The following is a 24,072-nucleotide window of genomic DNA, read 5'->3' on the forward strand; positions in this document are numbered from 1 at the left end:
TATGACTGCAGTTAGATGACCTTCTATGGTTGGAGTCTCACAACAATTATTTGGGAGGCTGATGGTAACTTTAATTTTTTTTCCCATTTAAAGTGGTATTAAACCCAAAAGCAAAAGTTTTTTCTATTTTGCATCTTACCACCTCTTAGATGTGGTGACTGCATTATTTTTCTTTTTAGGTTTACTTTTCATAATTTTCAAGTGGTGATCGGACCAGTAAGTCTGTTGGTTTTTCTTCAAGAGAACAAGCTATCCTGCAGATGTATAAGTTACAAGGATGTGACAAACCATTCAACACTGACAGGGGTGCTTACAATGATCAGCTTTTATTCATGTAAAACCTTTGCCCCAGAAGGAAAATAAGTGTTTGCTTCAGATTGTTAGTGTATCTAAATCTGCTAGTACATCCAACTTCCCCTCCTCCCTTAAAATGCTTCTGTCCAAAGGTGCCCTGTGCTCCTTCATCCGGAGTGGGGGCACTCTAATACAGGAGATGTGTTACTGGCTAGATCACCAGGTGAAAACAGTGAGGACAAATACTAAAAACAGAAAACTAATACAGCTACCACATCTAAATGATTGATAAGCTGCAATATATTACATTTTTGGTTTTGGATATAATATCTTTAACTATAATGGCAATTTAACAGGTTCTGTTGCTGTTTCTTCACCTAATATATACAACAATACAATGTTTTGTAAATAAGCAGGGGCGGACTGACAACTCATGGGCCCCCCGGGCAATAGGGGATCATGGGGCCCCTGTGTCCTTGCCCAAACTCAAAAAAGCCTATGAAAAAGGTACCAGGGGCATCTCATGGGCCCCCTACTGACCCAAATGGTCAGTCCGCCCCTGTAAATAAGCATATAAACATATAGGCCTCATACACACTGGATGTTTGGCCATCTTTCCTGCCAACTCCTGGCAGCGTATTGGCAGAAAAAATCTTGACGTGTTTAGGTGCATCAAGTGCTTGGGCGTTAATTAATTTCATTGGACAAAATTAGATTTTTTATTCTGGCTATTGAAATAAATTAACGCTCACGCGCTAAACCCACCTAGTCTTAACATGCAATTAGATGCGTTTACATGCATCAAGCTATTTTTTTCTGCCAAAACACTGCTGGATGTGCTGGCAGTGTTTTTTTCTGCCTCTAAAAGCCTATTTGTGCATGGGCACATAGGAGAAAAAATTGGCGATGCGTTAGCCTAAGAGAGAGAGCTTGGAGGCCCTGAACTAACAAAGATGATTCTTGGAGGCCCAGGACTAGGTGTGTGTGTGTGTGGGGGGGGGGTGCCTGGAGGCCCTAGACTAGGAGAGAGGGGGTGACTGGAGGTCCTGGACTAGCAGAGGGGGTCCCTGGAGGACCAGGATCAGGTAAGGGGGTTCCTAGAGGCCATGGACTAGGTGAGAGGGTGCCTAGAGGCCCTGGACTAGCAGAGGAGTTCCCTGGAGGACTAGGTGAGGGCATTCCTGGAGGCCCTGGACTAGGTGAGAGGGTGCCAAGAGTCCCCAGACTAGCAGAGGGGGCATCTAGAGGCCCTGGGCTAAAAGACAGCAGTGCTTGATGGCCCTGGACTAGAAGAGAAGGTGCCTGGAGGCCCTTCTGAAATCAGGGAGAAAGAGCCTGGACCTAAAACCTGGACTGAGGGACAGCCTGTCGGGGCCCTGGGTGGTGAGCTTAGAGTTGGTGAGTTCACAATATACGTATTTGGGCACATTTATCAGTTACAAGTAATGCCAAACAGGAGAAGAGACAGGCTGTGTGAAAGATATGTTAAATACCTGACATCTCTTCTTTCCTGCCATCTGACCCAGATGACAATTAGGCCTTGTTCACATGAGGAGTACACATCTGTGCCCCATGTGACGGCCGTGTTTACCCGCATGGGGATGTACACGTTTTCCATGCATTCTCCGTGCGTACAGTCCCAATAAAGTCAATTGGGATGCAATGGCTGCATAGACACAAACGTTGCTCCCAATATGGCATCTGTATGGGTGCACAACCTCAAAAGGGAGAGTTGGGGGAGAAGATTTGTAGTGATGTTTCTTCCAATTACACCACCAACACCCAACACAGGGACATTTGTTTTCTTTTTAATGACACCACTGACGCAGACATTTATGTTTTCAGTGACACCAATGACTCAGGGACATCACCAGCTCAGGGAAATTTTTTCATTTCAGTGACTAAACAAATCCAGGGGAATTTTTTCCTTTGCCACATATTTATGCACCTATCTTAAACCTTTCACTGGCACTATGTCCCCTTCTTCACCCAATGGGGGAGGGGGGTGTTGGGGGTTGGGTGCAGTTTTCTATCTTCGCTCTGGGCACCAGTTGATCTTGTCCTGGCAGAGAGGCAGAGACATTTAATATCATTATGTTACCTAAAGAAAATAATACTATTACTAGTACAGGGCTATCCCACAGATGTGGAATGAAGCTAGAAGGGATATCTGAAGGAAAAATAGCTGAATTAAGGCTAAATGAAAGCAAGCAAATATGGAAATTTGTCATGACCCCAAAGGGAAATACCAAAGATCAACTTCGTGATCCAAGACGGGACAGGTATGTGCCAATAAGGGAAAACTGCTATCTTAACAATGATAGACCCCTAATAACAATTTTACTAGAACATGTTTTTAAGGATCATACAACCTCATACAATCCTCTGCAGGGGTAGAAATCCAAGTAGAAAAAACACTAGGAATATTAGTTCAATAGAAAGAAAGGAGAGGAAGGAATGTAAGGAAAATGTCCTCAGAATCTTGCAGATAAAGTGCAGATGAGAGTCTTCCAATTTCCACTAAGGCTACCAAACTCAGTGTATATCATTGAAGGAAATAGTGCAGCAGAATAACAGAGTATCCTGGTTCCTTATTCACTAGGAGAGAGTGACCAGCAATGGATATTGCCTTTTAAGGAAGAATGGAGGTACACTGACATGTAGAACCCTCATTGAACAAGGCAGGGAACATGGCTGGGATTTGGGGGACAAAATCTTGACGCCAGAAAAATTATTCATATGGTAAAGAAGTAGACACCCAACAGTAACTAGAGTCAGGAAGAGATAACCTAGTCAAATACATGGGATAGCATAGGTCGGATTAAAAGACCAACCAGGGGAAGGATCCTCCCCCACCCCCTCAGCTTGAGAAAAGTGTCTGTTTTATAGAACCAGACTCAAAGAGTAGAAAAATGATACAATCCTACTAGGGTGGCAGGAACAAACAATTTTCTAGGTAATGTGAGGTGTTGTCTGAACACAAATTTCTAAAATCAAAAGGAAAGCACAATAGGAGAGGTCATGTTAAAAGGAATTTTCCAACAATCCAGAAAATCCCAGAAGCATTAGGGACAAAGGTCCACAATGAAATCAAACTATTGAACACTCGACTGAGTAAAAAATGCTAGCAACTAAGACGCTGGCTCTCTACTGAAGGTCTCCTGATAATTCCACAATGAGGATTACAGGAAAAGGGTACACTAGGGTGAACATAAGGAAGAACGCAGTGGCCATGATCCAGAACAACTGGAGGACACTGAAAAGGCAACTGCTGACAAGGTAGATTCAGTAAGAATGTATCCCTCTCTGTCTGGCAAACCACAAAATCCCTCAGAAGAGGGATACTGCAAGGATGTAAATAGCAGTGATGGAAAAGGGGGCAGAAATTAGTGTGACATTTAATAAGAAAGGATTCCCAAGAATATAGTAGTAGGAACTAGGGCTCACAGGATGCAAATACTGAACAAAACTAGGAAAAGGTTTGCAGTAATCCCAGAAAGTATAGGTAAAGAAGGTACTTAATTCAAGGGCCTAGAGAGAAGCTGCAAAGGGAAAAGTAAGCGTGAAGGTAATCTTCAAGGTAATCTGAGAACAAAAAGACCTCAAGTTGCCAAAATAAGCATGTATAAATAAGCAGAGGACTGAGCTGATGGAATAGAGAACTTCTGAGCTGGAATACGAGGTAGACTCATACCCTGAAAAGATAAGTAAATGCCAGCATGCCCAACACGAAGAGCCTTTCACAAATGTAGGTCTGAGTCACTAACAATATGAGAATGGACAGTCACACCAAATAACCCAAACTGAGAAATTTAGAGAGCCATGTGAGTAAGTATGGTAGTCAGTGAAATTGCTAAAAGTAAGAACATCATAAACCTGTTATGCCACATATAAAAGGATAACTAAAACTCAGTCATATGGAACCTGATGAAATACCGGCTCTTCAGGACAAAGCTGTAAGGACTCTGAGGATTCTGAGTCTGGTAATAAGAGACTCAGGCACACTTAGAAGTTAAGATCCAGTAGGACCATTTATAGATACTGTTGTGAATGATACTGAAATGTGCTTAGAGTCTCTGCGAGCAAATTTGCTGCACTAATTGTGCACAAACTGCTAAAAAATCCAATGTGGGTATTAAAGGTTTTGTAGAGAAAAGTTCCAACCTTCTGGGGATAGAGATATATCACACCTGTCAACAATGTAGGCGTTTGGACAGAGGTCATCCATTGCAGCAGAAATGTTCTATGTGTGTCTATGAAAAGATACGTTGCACCATGTAGCAATCAAAAATGCCCAGAGAGAGGCAAGGCCTCACTTGTTCACAATCCCAAGCAGCTGATGGTGAGGAGGGCAGTGGCTTTTGGAGGTTACCAAGTCACTGAAAGAAGACAGTGGAATAAGGCTGAAATATGGCAGATCCACAAAGCACTTCAAAGTAGGAGCAGCTGAGTAATGTTGCTTCTTCTAGATTGAACAGGGGAAGAAAAAGCATAGAGCATTTGCATATATACTCCATGTAATAGATTACATCAGCACTCAGTTCCTGCTCAGATGTCAGTGGCAGAAAACTTAAAATGTTGCCCAGCTAAACCAACTGGCAGGTAGCTCCCAGCGCTTCAGCCCAACTGGCCTTACTTACTATGTGAGTCATCAGAAACTGGGTCATGCCAAAAGATGTGCCACAGCTCTGGACTTGGAGAGCGATCTGTGGATAATGAACAGAGTACACGGAGGTTTGCAAAGCACCACGATGCAGTACCCAGTGCACAAAGGTCACATTCCAGACTAACCTCACGAATTTTCAATCTTGCTGAGTCCTGGTGCAGCCTCCAAAGCTGTTGCTGAGTATTCATTGATCCCGATATACGCTATATGTAGAGACTACCTCATGCGGTATTGTAAAAATCTTATTCGTATTCACCCAAAAAAAAAATTACGGCGGTGTACGAGGTGTCTTGATTGAAGAAAAAAAATATAAGCACAAAATGGTTAAGAAAATGTAGATAGAATTATCTCAACAGAGCTCCTACCCTCCAACCTACCTACCCACCTCCTAGCAAAGAACAGAGTTAAAAAGAGAAGTGCAGGATTTCAAAATAACAAATATATTCACCAAGGTGGATGCAGCATTGGCCTGATGCTGCATCTGTCCCCACCACCTCTAAGTCAGAGAACTGAGTGTCAGTTACCCGCTCTCTGCTCTGCCCCTCCAGCACTGACTGCAGCCAGGCTGTGGAAGGACAGGGGCAGCTAAATCAGGCTCTCAGCAGTGGGCTGAGAGGCTGGGCTAGCTACTGGTCAGAAATCTGGGTGGATCTCGATAATAAAGTTGAGATCCTTCCAGAGTCTGGAGAGGCTGAGGGACGTTAGCCTCCTGTCAGCTGAATCTGGGACACAGGAGTGCAGAGCTAACTACACACCTGTGACAAACAGGAGCTTTGGCCATATGTCTCCTTTGAAGCTTTGCTGAATCATGTGCAAGCAAAAATCCTGTTTTTTTATTTCCCTTGCATGTGATTTAGTATCCTTTGCAAAGTAAATAGCTTATTTGCCTTTAGTAAATCAACCCCATTGTCTCCAAATGATCTGGGAGGAACTTCATTCTGTTAGTTGATACACATTTTCTTTACCATAATTCAAGACTAAATTTAAAAATTGTGTACATGGTTCCAAAATTCCTAAAACTTCTGCACCTTGAAATACTTATTTATAAAAATAAATGCAAAAGATTGGATGCACAGAGAGGTTAGTAAAGGGTGAACGTGCTCAGAAAGCCTTGCGGAGTTAATAATAATTTGGGTCTCCCCAGAATCATAATTGTGCGTCTTTTGTATGTGTATGAATCTGCACTAACTCGGTAAGTGAAGTAATAGGTTTAGACAATTTTTCAACTGCTAGAGAAAGCAGCATGTGTTTTTGCAAAAACCTGTTTGCCAGCCTGTTAACAGCTTGAGAGCCAAGATTTTTCTTTTTTAAAAGTGTCAGGAACATGGGTCTTTGTACAATGACCTTACCCTTCTAGATTCGCTATGTTACAGGAAAGTAAAATAAGGCTGCAAAGAATGCAAAGAAAAATGGGGAAGATGAAAATAGAAAAAAAAACAAACAAAAAAAAACACCAGATGGTCTGTAAACCAACAAAAATTTGGTAATATCAACAATAATTAGAATGATGGAGCCCAGTACAGGTAAGACCATGAACCAGCAAAATCAATTTGCATCTCTTTTAAGCAGCTACAGTGCCAACAAGAGCTTCATGCCTACTTTACTTGCATAAATATAGTACAAACTATCTTTGATCCGAAGTTTAATTTTTAGGAAAATTTTAAATTAAACAGTACTGTCATATTTTAGTTTTAAGTGTGCTCAGATATTTACACTCTCTTAATACATTCCATATTAAATGTCAGGAATATACAAAGAAAGAAAAAGGTCCAGTTGTTACAATATTTGATTCTTTGCACTGCTATTTATGGATAATTTACGTGAATTGTAACAACAACTGACATGAGATTTCATCGGTGAGAAAGTTTAGGACTTAACTCTAATGAAAATTTCTCTTTCCGCTTTACTGCTTATATTACCGCTTTTATAGCAGGTAATATAAACGAAGGCCTCCAGTTCCCCTTTCAACTTGTTTCTGTCCTTAGTAAAGCTACATGTCAAAAAAAGCCATCAGTCTAAGACTACATAAATAATGTCTTCAGTTGGTAATGAGACATTTTGAAAACAAAGTTTAATTCATGTTTTCTTTTGCATATGTGTGTGTTTCCTTGTAATTCAACAGTGGAAGTAGTTTCCTTCAGATGAACCCTGCTGGCTACCAAGAAAAAAAATGTAGTCACTGTGAATAAGGCAGTCTATGCATTACCTGGGATAGAGGCCAACACCAACGTCCTGCATCTCTCCATCACTGATGGTGAAGCTGTTACAAGTCACCTGTAAAAACAAGAAAAGTAAATCTGGGATTAGTGGGTTTTGACCTAAAGGAAAAGAAACATTTAATAAATAAAGCCTATAGCATTCAGCAAATTGCTCTTGAAGATCATAAACCACCAATGCCAGCAGAGGAACAGGTTCCAGTTATCACACATGTGTGCTAGTTTCCTGCAATGCTTTAACCATTTCACTAGGACCAGTCACAAAAACATAAATAAAATTAAAATATTGGTCAGTAAAAGGTGTTCTTAATTAAGGCGAACAATGAGATCTTATGTAACCAGGAAGCCAAGTGTTTCCAATGTTACAAACCAGAGCTTTTAATGAGCACGCGGTAAGAACATGTAGTAAAATTATATGGTTGGGACAAGCTACAGCTCGCAGCTATATATTTATTAATTAGCACTTTTGAGTTAATTACTGTACTGCTGAAAATCATCTACATAGATATAACTGCTACTGAAAAAAAAAAGTAAATATAGACACAGCTCTAAAATGTGCAGCATTTAGGGGGTTATTTACTAAAACTGGAAAATTTAAAATCTGGTGCAACTCTGCATAGAAACCAAGCAGCTTCCAGGTTTCTTTTATCAAAACTTAATTGAACAAGCTAAAGTTAGAAACTGATTGGCTACTATTCGCAGCTGCACCAGATTCTGAGTGCACCAGTTTTAATAAATCTCCCCCATATTGTGTGCCATATACAAGTGTGCATTTTTTGTTTTAGTTTAAGAAAAGTACATGGTACCAAATCAGGAAGGTGTTTGTCTTGTCCATGGCAAAATTCCAATACTTTGACGTCTCACTTGCATTGCACATTATTGATTAAAAAAAAAAAATAGGTTAAGGTATAACAAATTCTGTACTTTATAAAATTAGCATAGGGAGACTTCCATTGCTGAATGCTCATTTTGAAAATACTAGTTGCTTGGCTGTCATTCTGAATCATTCACTTCAATTATTTAAGTCACTAAACAAGTATGCAGATAAGAATATCTAACTTTATTTCATGATTTTCTGTATACTTGTTCCAAGTCAGAGATTGAATTATTGAAGTCAAAGGGACAGCATAGCAGTCCAGTAGTTAGCATTTTTAGGATTCCATATTTCGCTTAGTAAAAGTTTACTGTAAGTAGAAGAAAATTAAAAATGTAAGGTTGCCCTATTTTTTCAAGAAAAATATATTCCCCTTGATCAACTATGTAAAACTGCAAGACTTTTATCTCACTCCATTTTAAATTCCTACCTGCTTGGGTCTGTGAATACTTGGAACAGGCAAAAGCAGGGAAGTTGCTGATATTTGCTATATCTGCGATATTTGATTAACTGGACCAAATGGGGTGCTCTGCATAATCCTGTGTTTAGTCCTAGAGTTGTACGTAATTGCAAAGGGTTTATGGAAGTGCTTACAAAAGCTCTTATGAAATATTATATATCTGCTTTTAAAATAAACACAGCTACACTATAAACTACATAGTAGTATTTCCACTGAAGGCAGATAACACATGTACACCACCAGCAGTTCTAGAACAGCTTCCCAACTGGTACCAGGAACATAAAAGAGCCTATATTTGCAATTAGCTATTTTTAAACCATATGACTATTAACTGGATCTCCAAATATGCAGAAAATCATTAAATTTTGGGCACAATTTTCAGTGCTGTATGTTTTGCTGCTGATAAACTGGGTGTGAATAAGCAGTATTATCATAATTATAGTACCGTATATACTTTGCCTAGGATTTAAAGCTGAACTCAACCAAAGACGTAATCTGGCCATTGGGACTGTAAAAATAGATGAAACCTAGCTCCGAGGAGCAGGGCCCACCTATCCCTCCTGTATTGAACTGTACTGTTGCTGTATTGTCTCCCGTTATATTGTAAAGCGCTGAGCAAACTGTTGGCGCGATATAAATCCTGTATAATAATAATAACACTTATGAAGTATTTGCATTGTGTGGTCATTGCTGTTTTGCCTTACTTTCATTTCCCTCATACAGTTGCATCAAGTTTAGGGATTAAATTGAGGTTGGTAGCCACAGGGTGACTATTACGTACTGAGTTTGGATAAAAGCTGTTGGTATATAACTGTGTGTGCTGAAATGTTTGGTGCCAAAATTCCCATGCAAAAAAGCCAAAGCTGAAAACTAATGTACCATGCCCAGGTAATTAAAATTTGGTAGATGCACCCATACATTTTTAGGCTGTTAGCATACAACATGTGATGGGATGGGACAGCCTCTTTCATAAGGACTCAAGACTCATCCCTTTTTTGATGGCTTAACTGCACGAAGATAGCTACTATCCACACAACTGCCATGTTTGTCTGGAACATTTGACATGTGTGAGAGAAAGTTCAAGAAAGTCAGATCTTTCGTTCAGGTTGTCTAAACTTGCAATTATCTATCGTTAGACTCAGTACCATTGTTAGATAAAACCAGGAGGCGCTCAAGATTAATGACATGCAATGAAAATGACTGACAGTCACCAGTTTATTCTGCTTAAATCACCTTATTAATGGCGAACCAAGTTCTAAAAACATTTGTTTGACCTCTCAGCTGTTGCAAAATGTATTACTTCACTACTTAAATATCTTATGTTTCTGGAAGCATTTATTTGGTATTTGTAATCAAGCAGTTGAAAATCTACAAAGCTCACTCTGAGCCTAACATCTTAAAAACACATTAGCTGAATAGTGCCATTAGGAAGCTTATGAGACAAATTCGCAGAGGAAATTAGGTTAGACAATAGTTTGTGACATCAGGATTGAAAATAGTATAAAAACAATTACACAAATCACTAAATCGTTGGCTAGAGATTTGGAAGATTTTAAAAAGGCACATAGTTATCTTTCAACCTCATTTGTACACTTTATATATTAAATTATACTATGTGTAATTTTGGTAATAACGGCAAATCTACAATTTGTAGCTGTACACCAGGGTATAGCCCCACATCCACGACCAAAGTGTAACCAGAGTGATCTGTTCTAAATCTAGAACAAGGCATGGCAAGGTAATGTAAACCAAATAAAGTGAAAGTTCTCTAACCATATTAAGTCTGAACTCCAGGCAAACAGATACATACATAGTTTAAATACATATATGGGAGCAGTTTTACATGACAAAGCATGTGTATTTCTTTTGATCTAGTTCTTATATTACATAACTCTACCCAACAATTAGCTGGAAATGTGACCTGACTTTTCTCTTATGTAGTTAAGCAATATAGCTAGATCATGTCCCTAGCCCCAAATTGAGAATAGACAGTGAATAAACAGCAACAGCCCATCCCTCTGTTGGTTTGTTCTCTCCTACAGCATGATACCCATTGGCATATGTGCATTTATCCCTCCTGACTATATCCTAGTTCTGTCCTTCTCTTGCTCAGTCTGAGCAATGTCGCATAATTATATTTTAAAATTGTTGAGTTTGAAAAATACATGTATTTTCTGTCTGAAGTCCAGCCTTATAGTGAACTCATGGTCAGACTATGGACATTCAAACATTCATATATTCTTAATAAATATTAAAGGATTTTTTTTTTCATTGACCTCCAACTGCTAACACTGTGGACAAATTCAGCATGATAATACTAACTGTAGAGACAGCTGCACTTGCATGCAAGTGCTCCAGTGGCTTCACTTTGAGATAAGAAATTACATCACATCACTCTGACAGCAGGTCAGAGGCATGCTTGAATGTACCATATGTGCAACCAGGTTGCAGAGCTGAGGTTTGGTGGTGGTAATGGAGTTGGTACACATGCTTAAAGCAAGTCTGTTGACAACTCAAAGTAAGTAGTTCCTCCTGCTGCCCTCCATTCATTACAGAATACAGTACTGATGTAAAACCCAGTGTACACTGTACGGGACCTAGGAGTTTGGTGCTCCTGAGATTGTCAGTCTCAGAGGAAAAACTTTAATGAATTACTGCAAATCAGTGCAGTGCTTGGTGATATCAGCAGCAGAAGAGTAATATTTTATTTTTTGGCTGCTATGGCATTTTCAAAGATTTTTTTACTAAGTCACTTAAGATATATATATACAGTCATGGCCGAAATTGTTGGCACCCTTGATATTTCTCCAGGAAATCATGTATTTCTCACGAAACGTATTGCATTAACACATGTTTTGCTATACACATGTTTATTCCCTTTGTGTGTATTGGGACAAAACAAAAAAAGGGAGGAAAGAAAGCAAATTCGACATAATGTCACACAAACCTCCAAAAATGGGCTGGACAAAAGTATTGGCACCCTTTCACAACTGCGGATAAATAAGAATGTTACAAGCATGTGATGCTCCTGTAAACTCACCTGGGGCAAGTAACAGGTGTGGGCAATATAGAAATCACACCTGAAAGCAGATAAAAAGGAGAGACGTTCACTTAACCTTTGCATTGTGTGTCTGTCTGTGCCACACTAAGCATGGACAACAGAAAGAGGAGACGAGAACTGTCTGAGGACCTGAGAACCAAAATTGTGGCAAAATATCAACAATCTCAAGGTTACAAGTCCATCTCCAGAGAACTAGATTTGCCTTTGTCCACAGTGCGCAACATTATCAAGAAGTTTGCAACCCATGGCACTGTAGCTAATCTCCCTGGTCGTGGACGGATGAGGAAAATTGATGAAAGATTGCAACGCAGAATAGTCCGGATGGTGGATAAGCAGCCCCAAACATGTTCCAAAGACATTCAAGCTGTCCTGCAGGCTCAGGGAGCATCAGTGTCAGCGCGAACTATCCGTCGACATTTAAATGAAATGAAACGCTATGGCAGGAGACCCAGGAGGACCCCACTGCTGACACAGAGACATAAAAAAGCAAGACTACAGTTTGCCAAAATGTACTTGAGTAAGCCAAAAGCCTTCTGGGAAAACGTCTTGTGGACAGATGAGACCAAGATAGAGCTTTTCGGTAAAGCACATCATTCTACTGTTTACCGAAAACGGAATGAGGCCTACAAAGAACAAAACACAGTACCTACGGTAAAATATGGTGGAGGTTCAATGATGTTTTGGGGTTGTTTTGCTGCCTCTGGCACTGGGTGCCTTGACTGTGTGCAAGGCATCATGAAATCTGAGGATTACCAAAGGATTTTGGGTCGCACTGTAGGGCCCAGTGTCAGAAAGCTGGGTTTGCGTCCAAGATCCTGGGTCTTCCAGCAGGACAATGACCCCAAACATACGTCAAAAAGCACTCAGAAATGGATGGCAAAGAAGCGCTGGAGAGTTCTGAAGTGGCCAGCAATGAGCCCAGATCTAAATCCCATTGAACACCTGTGGAGAGATCTTAAAATTGCTGTTGGGAAAAGGTGTCCTTCCAATAAGAGAGACCTGGAGCTGTTTGCAAAGGAAGAGTGGTCCAAAATTCCGGGTGAGAGGTGTCAGAAGCTTATTGATGGTTATAGGAAGCGACTGATTTCAGTTATGTTTTCCAAAGGGTGTGCAACCAAATATTAAGTTAAGGGTGCCAATACTTTTGTCCAGCCCATTTTTGGGGTTTTGTGTGACATTATGTCATATTTGCTTTTCTGCCTCTGTTTTATATTTGTTCCAATACATACAAAGGGAATAAACATGTGTATAGCAAAACATGTGTTAATGCAATACCTTTTTTGTGTGAAATACTTGATTTTCAGGAAAAATATCAAGGGTGCCAACAATTTCGGCCATGACTGTATATATATATATATATATATATGCTTTACCTGACTTTCTAATCCTTGGGCACCCTTGGGCTAATGGCAGCCTACTCAAGGTAAGAAAAAAGTTTTGAGTCTAGGGAGCTACCTGGAACAGTGGGCCTAGGGCAGCTCCCCCTTATGCCTATTTGGTTAAAGAGGCCTCCCTGATAGATATGCTTTAAAGTGAACCTGTCAGTCTGTAAAAAAGAACCTTACTGCAGTAGAGAGATAAAAAGGCATTTCACTCATCTCTCCACTGGCCAATGTGTCCTACTTTCACTTCAGAGGTTCAGCCTCTGCCACATCCTTCAGCATTCATTGGCTTTTGAAGTTTTTGACACTGGGTGACGGAACCCAGAGAGGCAAAGCCACCAAACGCTCCCTGAATTGTCAATGCGGAAGAGTTTGACAAAGGCTGCAGTACTAGACGAAGGCAAAGACTGGAGATACAGGCCAAAAGGGAGGTAAATAAGATTTTTCTTCTGCTATTAGGATTGTTTCTAGACTGAAGCTTTACAGCAAACCTGTCATGAGTAAATTATGGAAGCTGGCCATGCTGACCTCCTTCTGATAGTTTTAGTTTTCTGCTAGACCCTCTTAAAACTGATCTTCATCCTTCCAAATGTGCTTCCTCCTCTCCATCCCAACCCTGCCACCCCCTCTGCTGCACAGCTATTGTTTTTTTGTTTTGTTTTTTTAAGAAAACATTTTGTCCCGACTTCCTTATTCTTCATTTGCCTTGGTGAATGACGTCAGTGCCCATGGTTACTCTTGGGATATGTGATGTATATATCCCAGGAGGCTTCGGGAGCATCATACTCATTCTATTTACCAAATCTGGAGGGTGCAGGCCTAGCAATGCCTAGAAAGGTGTGCCTGTGCCTCCCGATGACATCCCAGAAGGAGATTGCAGCACGGGAGCTGCTCAGAGAAAAGGATCTCAGCAGGACAAGGCTGAATCCACAGGACGTGTGAGTATCCTTCCTGTGCAGAACACTGCATCAGGAAGGCAGGGGGAAAAAATATTAAGGGGGTAGGGTAAAGTTCCTTTTTAACTTCATAGTCTGAATAACTGACATAAACATAAAACTCACAACCAGTGGTTCAGTTTAACAACGGTCAACCAGCATTTTTAAAAGTAGATCAGCAAAGGCAGCCTCCAAATTTCTCACATGACAGCCTTACTTTAATGGCGCATTGCATTTTTCTAGGGTTTTCAACTCCCATTACTATCTAAGTTACTGCTTACACAAAGAATAGAAATGTTTGTTACATATGCAGACAAGTTTGAGTTTTCAGTCTCTGTCATGTTTGCTACTTTTGTTTTACCTGCATGTAATTGTTAAGAAAAATATAAAAACGGTTACATGTAACCAAGCACAGTGTGACATGATTGCGGGAGGGGGGTGGGTGTTGAGCAGATGGACCAAGGGGTGTCTGATGGAGAGAGGCAGGGGGCTGGTAGCAGTTGCTTCCCCACCAAAGGCAACAGAAGTTGTCTCAGTTCCCATTTAGATCAGAGAGAGTTCCCCACCCACTTCCTTTTTGTTTCTTCATTTGCTCCATTTCGTTTGTTGTTCACTTGTTTGTGTGCATTATACATTTACATATTTTCACACATTTGTACATCAGAAAGGAATAAAAAAAAGAAATAATGACTTCTTTTTTCTTTTCCATTTGTCTATTATTATTATACAGGATTTATATAGCTCCAACAGTTTGCGCAGCGCTTTACAATGTAAAGGGAGAAAGTAAAGATACAATACAATAAAAAAAGGAGGATTAGGAGGGCCCTGCTCATAAAAGCTTACAATCTAATAGGACAGGGCAAGTGGTACAAAAGGTTATAACTGTAGAGGATGAGCTGATGGAAGTGATAAATGTTTAATTGGAGGTATGAAAAGTTTCCCTGAAGAGATGAGTTTTCAGGGATCGCCTAAAGGCAGCCAGAGCAGGGGATAGCCAGACAGATTGAAGTAGAGAGTTCCAGAGACTGGGAAAGGCTCTGGAGAAGTCCTGGAGACGAGCATTGGAGGACATATGTCCTCTGGTTTTACATCTGGTTATATGCTCATGGGTTTTTCCTTGTGTGTGCAATGTGATTTTATTATTCGTCTGTAGTAAGTACTATTGTCACAACAAGCGGTGTCCCTTGGCTGACTGAGATGGCAGTAAAAAGGTTGACCGAGTGCCCCAGCTTGAGGGGTATTGATTAGGGCTGGAATCGGCCCAAAAACTGGTTGGCATGTCAGTCCCACTAACACCAAGGGAATGAAGAATGTTGCCTTTTTAGATATGTCAGTTATGTTTAACATTTGTTGCAGGTTTCTGGAATGGCTGAAGCTCTCGTAGCTCCTGAACCAGAAAATGTGGTTGGGGGCAGTATTGGCTTCAGGCATAAATAAGTTTGTGTGGTTTCTGGGAGAACTGAGTAATTTTTGGTACAATCTCAGATCAGCCAAAAAGGGATTATGTTTTGGTTCTTGTGTGCTTTTGACATCAATGTCTATGTTGTGCTATACAGTGGGGATCGAAAGTTTGGGCACCCCAGCTAAAAATTTGTATTAATGTGCATAAAGAAGCCAAGGAAAGATGGAAAAATCTTCAAAAGGCATCAAATTACAGATTAGACATTCTTATAATATGTAAACAAAAGTTAGATTTTATCTCCATCATTTACACTTTCAAAATAACAGAAAACAAAAAAATGGCGTCTGCAAAAGTTTGGGCACCTTGCAGAATTTATAGCATGCACTGCCCCCTTTGCAAAGCTGAGACCTGCCAGTGTCATGGATTGTTCTCAATCATCGTCTTGGAAGACCAGGTTATGTCAATCTCAAAGGTTTTAAATGCCCAGACTCATCTGACCTTGCCCCAACAATCAGCACCATGGGTTCTTCTAAGCAGTTGTCTAGAAAACTGAAACTGAAAATAGTTGACGCTCACAAAGCTGGAGAAGACTATAAGAAGATAGCAAAGCGTTTTCAGATGTCAATATCCTCTGTTCGGAATGTAATTAAGAAATGGCAGTCATCAGGAACAGTGGAAGTTAAAGCAAGATCTGGAAGACCAAGAAAAATATAAGACAGAACAGCTCGCAGTATTGTGAGAAAAACAATTCAAAACCCACGTTTGACTGCAGAAAGATCTGGCAGACACTGGAGTTGTGGTACACTATTCCACTATAAAGAGATACTTGTACAAATATGGTCTTCATGGAAGAGTCATCAGAAGAAAACCTCTTCTACGTCCTCACCACAAAAATCATCGTTTGAACTTTGCAAATGAACATATAGACAAGCCTGATGCATTTTGGAAACAAGTTCTGTGGACTGATGAGGTTATAATTGAACTTTTTGGCCGGAATGAGTAAAGGTACGTTTGGAGAAGAAGGGGCACAGAATTTAATGAAAAGAACCTCTGTCCAACTGTTAAGCATGGGGTTGGATCAATCATGCTTTGGGGTTGTGTTGCAGCCAGTGGCACAGGGAACATCTCACGAGTAGAAGGAAAAGTGGATTCAATAAAATTTCAGCAAATTTTGGATGGTAACTTGATGCCATCTGTGAAAAAGCTGAAGTTAAAGAGAGGATGGCTTCTACAAATGGATAATGATCCTAAACACACCGAAATCCACGGGGGATTACATCAAGAGGCGTAAACTGAAGGTTTTGCCATGGCCTTCACAATCTCCTGTCCTCAACATAATTGAAAATCTATGGATAGACCTTAAAAGAGCAGTGCGTGACAGACAGCCCAGAAATCTCAAAGAACTGGAAGACTTTTGTAAGGAAGAATGGGCAAAGATACCTCAAACAAGAATTGAAAGACTCTTGGCTGGCTACAAAAAGCGTTTACAAGCTGTGATACTTGCCAAAGGGGGCAGTACAAGATATTAACTCTGCAGGATGCCCAAACTTTTGCAGACGCCATTTTTTTGTTTTCTGTTATTTTGAAAGTGTAAATGATGGAAATAAAATCTAACTTTTGTTGACATATTATAAGAATGTCTAATCTGTAATTTGATGCCTTTTGGAGATCTTTCCATCTTTCCTTGGCTTCTTTATGCACATTAATACAAATTTTTAGCTGGGGTGCCCAAACTTTCGATCCCCACTGTAGCTGTGCCCGATATATACATTTACATGAAATATATATCATCCCAACATAAAAATCTGTGTTGTTATTGGGGTTTTTAAGGTCAATGGGAGGGAGTTGTGGTTATTGGGGGAGTAAAGATCCAAACTACACCAGTTAAGTAGCAGAGACAGGCACATAAATAATGAATATACAATACTTCTCTGAAAAGACGATGCATTCTTTTTCTTAGCCTAAACTCATATCTGAATATAACGTAAAACAGCTTCTGACAAGAAACTGAAACTAGAGCTGAAATGAACTGAAATTAGAATAAATGGCCATCCCCACTGACATGAAACAATATTAGTAATTTGTTATTGGAAAGGTCAGGAGCACATACAACTGCAAAGGCTGTGTATTTTTTGAAAAGAAAGTCAAAATAATAATTCAAGGTCATCGGCTAGGGATGTCACCATAAATATTATATTTTTTTACTTCTGTGTCTGCTGCTTTACAAAAACTAGATCTATTGAATTACAGTATAATGGTTAACAGTATGTGTAATATACAATAATACAGTATATATAGTGTTCCATGTATCTATTTATTAACAATATAGTACAATGTGGTCACTCCTTGCATAAACAGCCAATGTCAAAGAGAATATGTTTTCAAATTGCATGTCATATGCCATATGGTTTTACATAAAAATGGAACAGAAAAGTTAAACAACAGAAAAATAAAATATTGATTTTTCTTTTTCCATCCAAAGCCATTACTGACCTAATCTTAATTAGACATTGTCCTAAAAGACAATTACAGGTAAGTAGAAATTTTGATGATATTTCTCCCCAGTTGATGTAAGGAATGTGGAAGGACACAAAAATGTAATCATGAACCAGGTAGTCTAAATCTTCTTTAGAATATCTATTTACCCAAGAAACTAAAGAAAATTGTGCTCAGCAGTTTAAAAAAAAACTAACATAAAGTGGAAAATAAAAAATCAGATATATGGTTCATATCTAGGTTTAATACAGTAGTTTTTGGTTTTCTGAGTCCTCTCATAACATAATTTTATTACCTGTTGCTCCTACCAGTAGATCGGTTATCTTTCCACTTCCCTTACCTAGGTGACAATTAACCGCAGAACAGTGTTGTGACCCTGTGTTCAGTGTAATCTTTAATAAACGTGTTGTTTTAAATGGACTTTAGGTAAGAGACACATGCATTAAAGCCCAACTCAACACTTTTAAACACTTACAGCAGTATTTTTTTTCTTTTGGAAATAGGATTTAAGCTAAGTAAACAAAAGTTGACTATTTATGGTCTTGTTCACACCATGGTGCAGAGACATCACTTTTTCTGCACACGTTTTGCAAGGGCAAAATAAAATCAATTGTTCTCTTTGTGCCTTGTTCACACTACAACACTAGATTTTTTTTTTTTGCGCAGGAATCTGCAACGTGTAGTAAACTAATTGGAGCCTGCATGAAAACTGATTTAAATGGATGTCTCTGCAAGTGAAATCTGTGCATCAGTTTCCATGAGTTTTTCTGAACTTATGATGTGAACGAGGCCTAAAGCACCTGCACCAAAGGAATATTTCTCTCAACCCCTCCAACTGTCACTTTTTGCTGGACAGCTTGGCTTGTCATGGGAAATGGAAAACCAACAGATTTACTAGCAGACCTACCAGGTAATAAAATTGTTACGGGGAGGGGGGGGGGGTAATTCAGAAAAGAAAATGTGGTAATGCTAACGACAGACTGAATATATATGTAACTTTTACTATGTCCAAAGGTCCACTACATACGAACATAGCTGTTTTTGGTGAAATACTTGTAAAAAATACCCCTTCTATGACCAGATTAAATATTAACTAAAGACCATCTACACGTAGCTCACTGGTAGTGTAAGTGCAGATACGCCACTTCTGAACCACCTGAGAAAATATCATTGATCCCTGTGATAACTGCTGCAACAGCACAATTAGATTAGACCTATCTTTCTTTAACTATGGGTTGGAAACCAAATTGGGTCATGTACATGTTTATAAAGTGCTGCAACCTGACTGTGTAGTAAATAGGTTTCAAATTGTATAACTATTACAGTCTGAGATGTAGCCTATAGATGATGCGGTTAATCTATCACAGAGAACATGTTTCTGTGGAATAGAAACTTTGTAAATATTGCTGCCCATAACACCACCACCCATCTCAAAACCTGTGAAATAATCAAATTATTATGGTTGACAGTACAGACATGTATGGGGTATTATATAGGTAAGTAAAATCAATAGATACATCCATGATGCATATCCAATGTTCAATAAGTCCTTCACATTTTTATTTTTGTTTTTAATAACACTTCAAAACACTTCTCCAAAAAGTATTATAAAGATAGAAAGAGCAGATAAATAACCACAGATCATTAATTGAACCAGATAAATTCTCCACTCAGTATCTTCTACTGTTAGCTATAAAATAGTTTACATCCAATTCAATGTCCCCTTCATTAGGAACCAATGTATCTAACTTGTTTACCTTGGTGTGCCCCTCTGTGCTGCATTAATACTAATAAAAAATAAAGCAAAAAAATCCAACAGCGAAAGTAGGACCCCCTTGTGATGGCCATCGTAGTTGACCATGGAGGCTTCAACAATGGAGTCCCACATATATAGAGGAAACTTCAGCATTTACCAAAAACAAAATGTGGCATTTGTGTTGCATGACTACTTAATTTCAGCTCACATTTTGTTATGTAGGACATCATTATTTTTCCCACAAGACATAACAATTTATATATTTACTTATGCAATATTTTTTCTTTGCTGCTTTGAATACAGAATTGTAGAATTTTTTTTGTATGTTGTCAAACATTCATGATCTCATAGCATGAATACCTAGCTAATGATTGGCAGACGTGTACAAGCAAATAAAAAGTTCAGAAAGTGGCATCTGAATAGAAATACAAGTATTTTTTTATCTTCATAAACTAAAGTTATTATTATAATAATGTTTAGAAGGCAAATAACAATATAAGCAATGGTACTAATATCTGCATTTGACATTTTTCCTTTCTGCTGCACTTAGTGCCCAGGACACATCAAATGATACAGAATAGGCTGTATGTTTCCCTGGAACTAAAGATAGCAAATATTTTTCCTCATTATATGAAATATATCTCTTCTTCTACATTTCTTTTTATGTCTGCCAAATTGGCAACTTAAAAGAAAACAAATCAAAGTCACAGCTGTTCGCTAAAAGCAAATGTTTTTTTCTGAAATAAAAAACAAAATCTAAATGTTACATCATTGAAACATTTTGACTACTTGCTGGTATTACAGAAAAAAAATGAAAAATGCATATACCCACAGCAATATTCTTTGCTTAAAATTAAAATATAGCTTAACATATTCAAAAGGAATAAATGTATAGTCATTTTGTATTGATGTTTAATGATTATTTAAATTAATAGGTGTTTTCAAAAAACTTAACACACATTTCTAAATATGAATATTTAGTAATTATCTGGTAGTTATCTTGTGATATGCACCATTTCACATTCGACATAAATAGTGTACATAACAAAAGGCATCAAAGGTCATGTATAATGGTCTTGTACAGTATATATTTTCTTTATTTACTACGGTCTGGACTACAAAGTTGAAATTTATATAAATATTTACACACCAATAAGCCATAACTTTATGACTACCCATTTAAATTTGAAAAGGTCCCCTTTTTGCTGCCAAAACAGCCCTTTCCCATTGAGGCACATGGATGCCATGCCACTAGACCACTGAAGGTGTACTGTGGTTTCTGGTACCAAGCCATCAGCAGTGGATCATTTACGTCCTGTGTATTGCACGGTGAGGCCTCAATGGATTGGACTTTTTTCCAGCACATCCCACAGATGCTGGATGGATTATGATCTGGAGAAATCTGAGGCCAAGTCAAAACTTTGAGCTCGTTGTTGTGTTCATAAACCATTCTTGAACTATTTCTGCAGTGCTGCAGGGTGCACTAGCCTGCTAAAAAAGGACACTGCCATCAAGGAATACTGTTTGCATCCAGGAATGTACTGAGTCAGCAAAAATGTTTAGGTAGGTGATACGTGTCAAGTAACATCCACAGGATGTGGACCTCGGCAGGACCCAAGGTTGCCAAGCAGAACATTGCCCAAGTATTACAGTGCCTCCACCAGCTTAACTTCTTCCCTTACTGCATCCTGGTGTGCCTTCCCTCCAAACAGCTCTCAGAGCTCCCCTCACTTATGTAACTTCAGCTTCCCGCCCCCTGCTTTTCAAAGGAGAGAGATCCTGTGTAAATTGTGTACTTTGAATAGATGTAGGGGAGGGATTGCTGTAGATAATCAGGTACAATGTATGTAGGAGGAATTGTTTCATCTCCATGTATCACCTAAGGCCAGTCACTTCACTGGGTATATGTAAGGGTTTACAACCACTTTAATACAACATATGCATATTATCTTCCCTTTAAGTTTTTGTTAGTCATTTTCAGTCATTTTTTACATATGTTAAAAGAGTTCTTTATAATGTAAACCATTTAAAATTACCCTTCTTACACATATTAAGACATAAGCATATTTCTGTTTTTTTTTTAAACCACAGAACAGAAATCTATTCAAGAGTATACAATCATTAGTATAAATGTCTTTGATCCATAGCAAGAATATATCCATTTTGAAAAAAAAAAGATATATTTTTATTTTACAAAAGAATTCTCTAGTTTTTTTGCTAAACAAAATCCATACTTAATGAAACCAACTTGTCCACAGGGGATAAATGTTTGAAAGAGTATATGGGCTATCCAATCAGGCAGAGTCTAAACTAATTAGTACATTCTTGGAAGAAAAAATTCCTCGAGTGAAAAAATAAACAGGCAGGGTAATAGGGAAGGATTCTTAGGTTTTTGCTTGTGTTTTTCCAGCTAGCAAATAAAAAAAAAGGATGTGCAAATAATACTAAAACATGCCTATTAATTATGTTATGAAGGAATTAGAAATGCATTAATTATTATTGTATTGTTAAATAGAGACCGAGCGGGTATCTGATGTTTGTCCTCTATATCAGCTTTTTGCAACTTACCTATATATTAAGACTTGAAATGGGAGAGCTAAAACCAATGACTGTCAGCTACTGCATTTCCATGTCCAATAAATACAATTCACACATAAGTGTACACTTTAATACTTTTTTTTATTTTGCTCCAGTTCTAGATGAATTATATACAAACCTTCCATCTCTCTGGTTTAGACTTAAACTGCATTTTAAATACATTTACAATTTTTATACAGAAACTAACATTCTTTTAATTGAAGAGTTGACCTTGTTAGATAGGAAAAAATGTTGGTTCTTAATGAAGATAAAACTGTCAAATTAGGCTCATGTTGTACCAGGGGAATAGAGACTGTTTATTTGAAGAAATGACCTGAACATATTTCTGCAAAGCTCAAAGTGTCCAGCTCAGGCCAGAGGTAGTTATGGATTGCTGGGGTATTAATACATAAAACATTTTAATAATGCAAATCATAAGTTGGCCTTTGGCTATAGTCAAGTCATTTCGCAATGGATTAAGAAAACCACGCAGTAAGAATCGCATGCATGTGGAACTGTTTGATATGCTACAATTCTATGATATATTACTGAATAAATAGACCAGATGTCTGCTGAGACACACGCAACTAGACAAAATAAACTGCTGGTACCACAACACATCAAAGGTTGCAGGCAAGAAACGTAAATGAATGCTTGCACACATTGGGGTTATATACGAAAACTGAAGCGTGCAAAATCTGGTGCAGGTCTGCATATCGCTTCCAGGTTTTATTGTCAAAGCCTAATTGAACAAGCTGACTTTAGAGTGCTCCAGTTTTTGTAAATCTCCCCCATTGTGGCTGATTTACTAAAGGAGTAGGGCCTAATCACTTTGCAAAATGAATTACTACTATGCAATGGAGTTTTCACTTACCTTAGGGCATGTGTTGAAATTTTACTCTGCAAACACCCAAATCGCATACATTAAAAAATAAAGATTTTTGCTTTCTCATGATTGTTTGATGGAAGTCTTCACTCTCATTCACGAAGATAAATGAAAATGCTTTAATCCTGAAGTAAATCAGCCATATTGGGTTTGACTTACTAAAGGGAAATAGGCTGTTTTCTTTGCAAGAGCATTACGATGATGCTGATTTCCATCATCCAATCATGTGCAAGCAAAAATAATTTTTTTATTGGCTTCCATGTGATCAGGTGTTCTTTGCAAAGTGAATTTTCACTGCATTTACTAAGTTAAAGGAAAATTCTTTTTCAAAGTGAACAGCCTATTTGCCTTTAGTAAATCAGCTATGAGTATAGTTAAAGTCTATGTTAGCAGAAAAATAGTGCATCTCCAAAAAGTATGCAAATGTCTCCAATTTCTATTTTTTTTTAAAAGGTTGCAAGTACATAAAATTACCTGTTGATACTGCAAAAATCCAGTGTGATGATAACTTTCAGGTTGGACTGACAATACAGTGCACCTGCTGCAATAAATTCCCAACCAGCATTGTCATCACTGTCTGCTGATCCTTAACCACTTGCCTACCAGGCACTTATACCCCCTTCCTTACCAGGCCAATTTTCAGCTTTCAGCGCTGCCGCACTTTGATTGACAATTGCGCGGTCATGCAACATTGTACCCATATGAAATTTTGATCATTTTTTTCTCACAAATAGAGCTTTCTTTTGGTGGTATTTAATTGCCACTGGGCGCTTTACTTTTTGCGCTATAAATTAAAAAAAGTGCAAAAAATTTGAAAAAAAAAAAAAGTTTATTTGTTTCTTTTATAAAATTTTTCAAACAGGTATTTTTTCTCCTTCACTGATTTGCGTTGATGAGGCGGCACTGATGGGCACTGATAGGCGGCACTGATGGGCACTGATAGGCAGCACTAAAGGGCACTGATAGGCAGTACTAATGAGGTGGCACGGATAGGCGGCACTGATAGACAGCACTAATTAGGGGTCACGGATAGGCGGCACTGATATGCAGCACTGATAGGTGACACT

General features: G+C 38.7%; 1 protein-coding gene across 1 annotated transcript in view; it reads right to left on the reverse strand.

Annotated features, from left to right (window-relative positions):
• SMYD3 (SET and MYND domain containing 3) overlaps nucleotides 1–24,072 on the reverse strand; it is a 744,460-nt gene that overhangs the window by 264,523 nt on the left and 455,865 nt on the right. The window contains exon 7 of the mRNA XM_089693285.1: nucleotides 7,167–7,234. Within this exon, the coding sequence (XP_089549411.1) occupies nucleotides 7,167–7,234 (68 nt within the window). The remainder of the gene's footprint in view (nucleotides 1–7,166; nucleotides 7,235–24,072) is intronic.

The sequence above is a fragment of the Staurois parvus genome, unplaced genomic scaffold (genome assembly GCF_062004578.1).
Source record: "Staurois parvus isolate SC_StPar_1 unplaced genomic scaffold, SC_StPar_1.0 ptg000619l, whole genome shotgun sequence".
NCBI lineage: Eukaryota > Metazoa > Chordata > Amphibia > Anura > Ranidae > Staurois > Staurois parvus.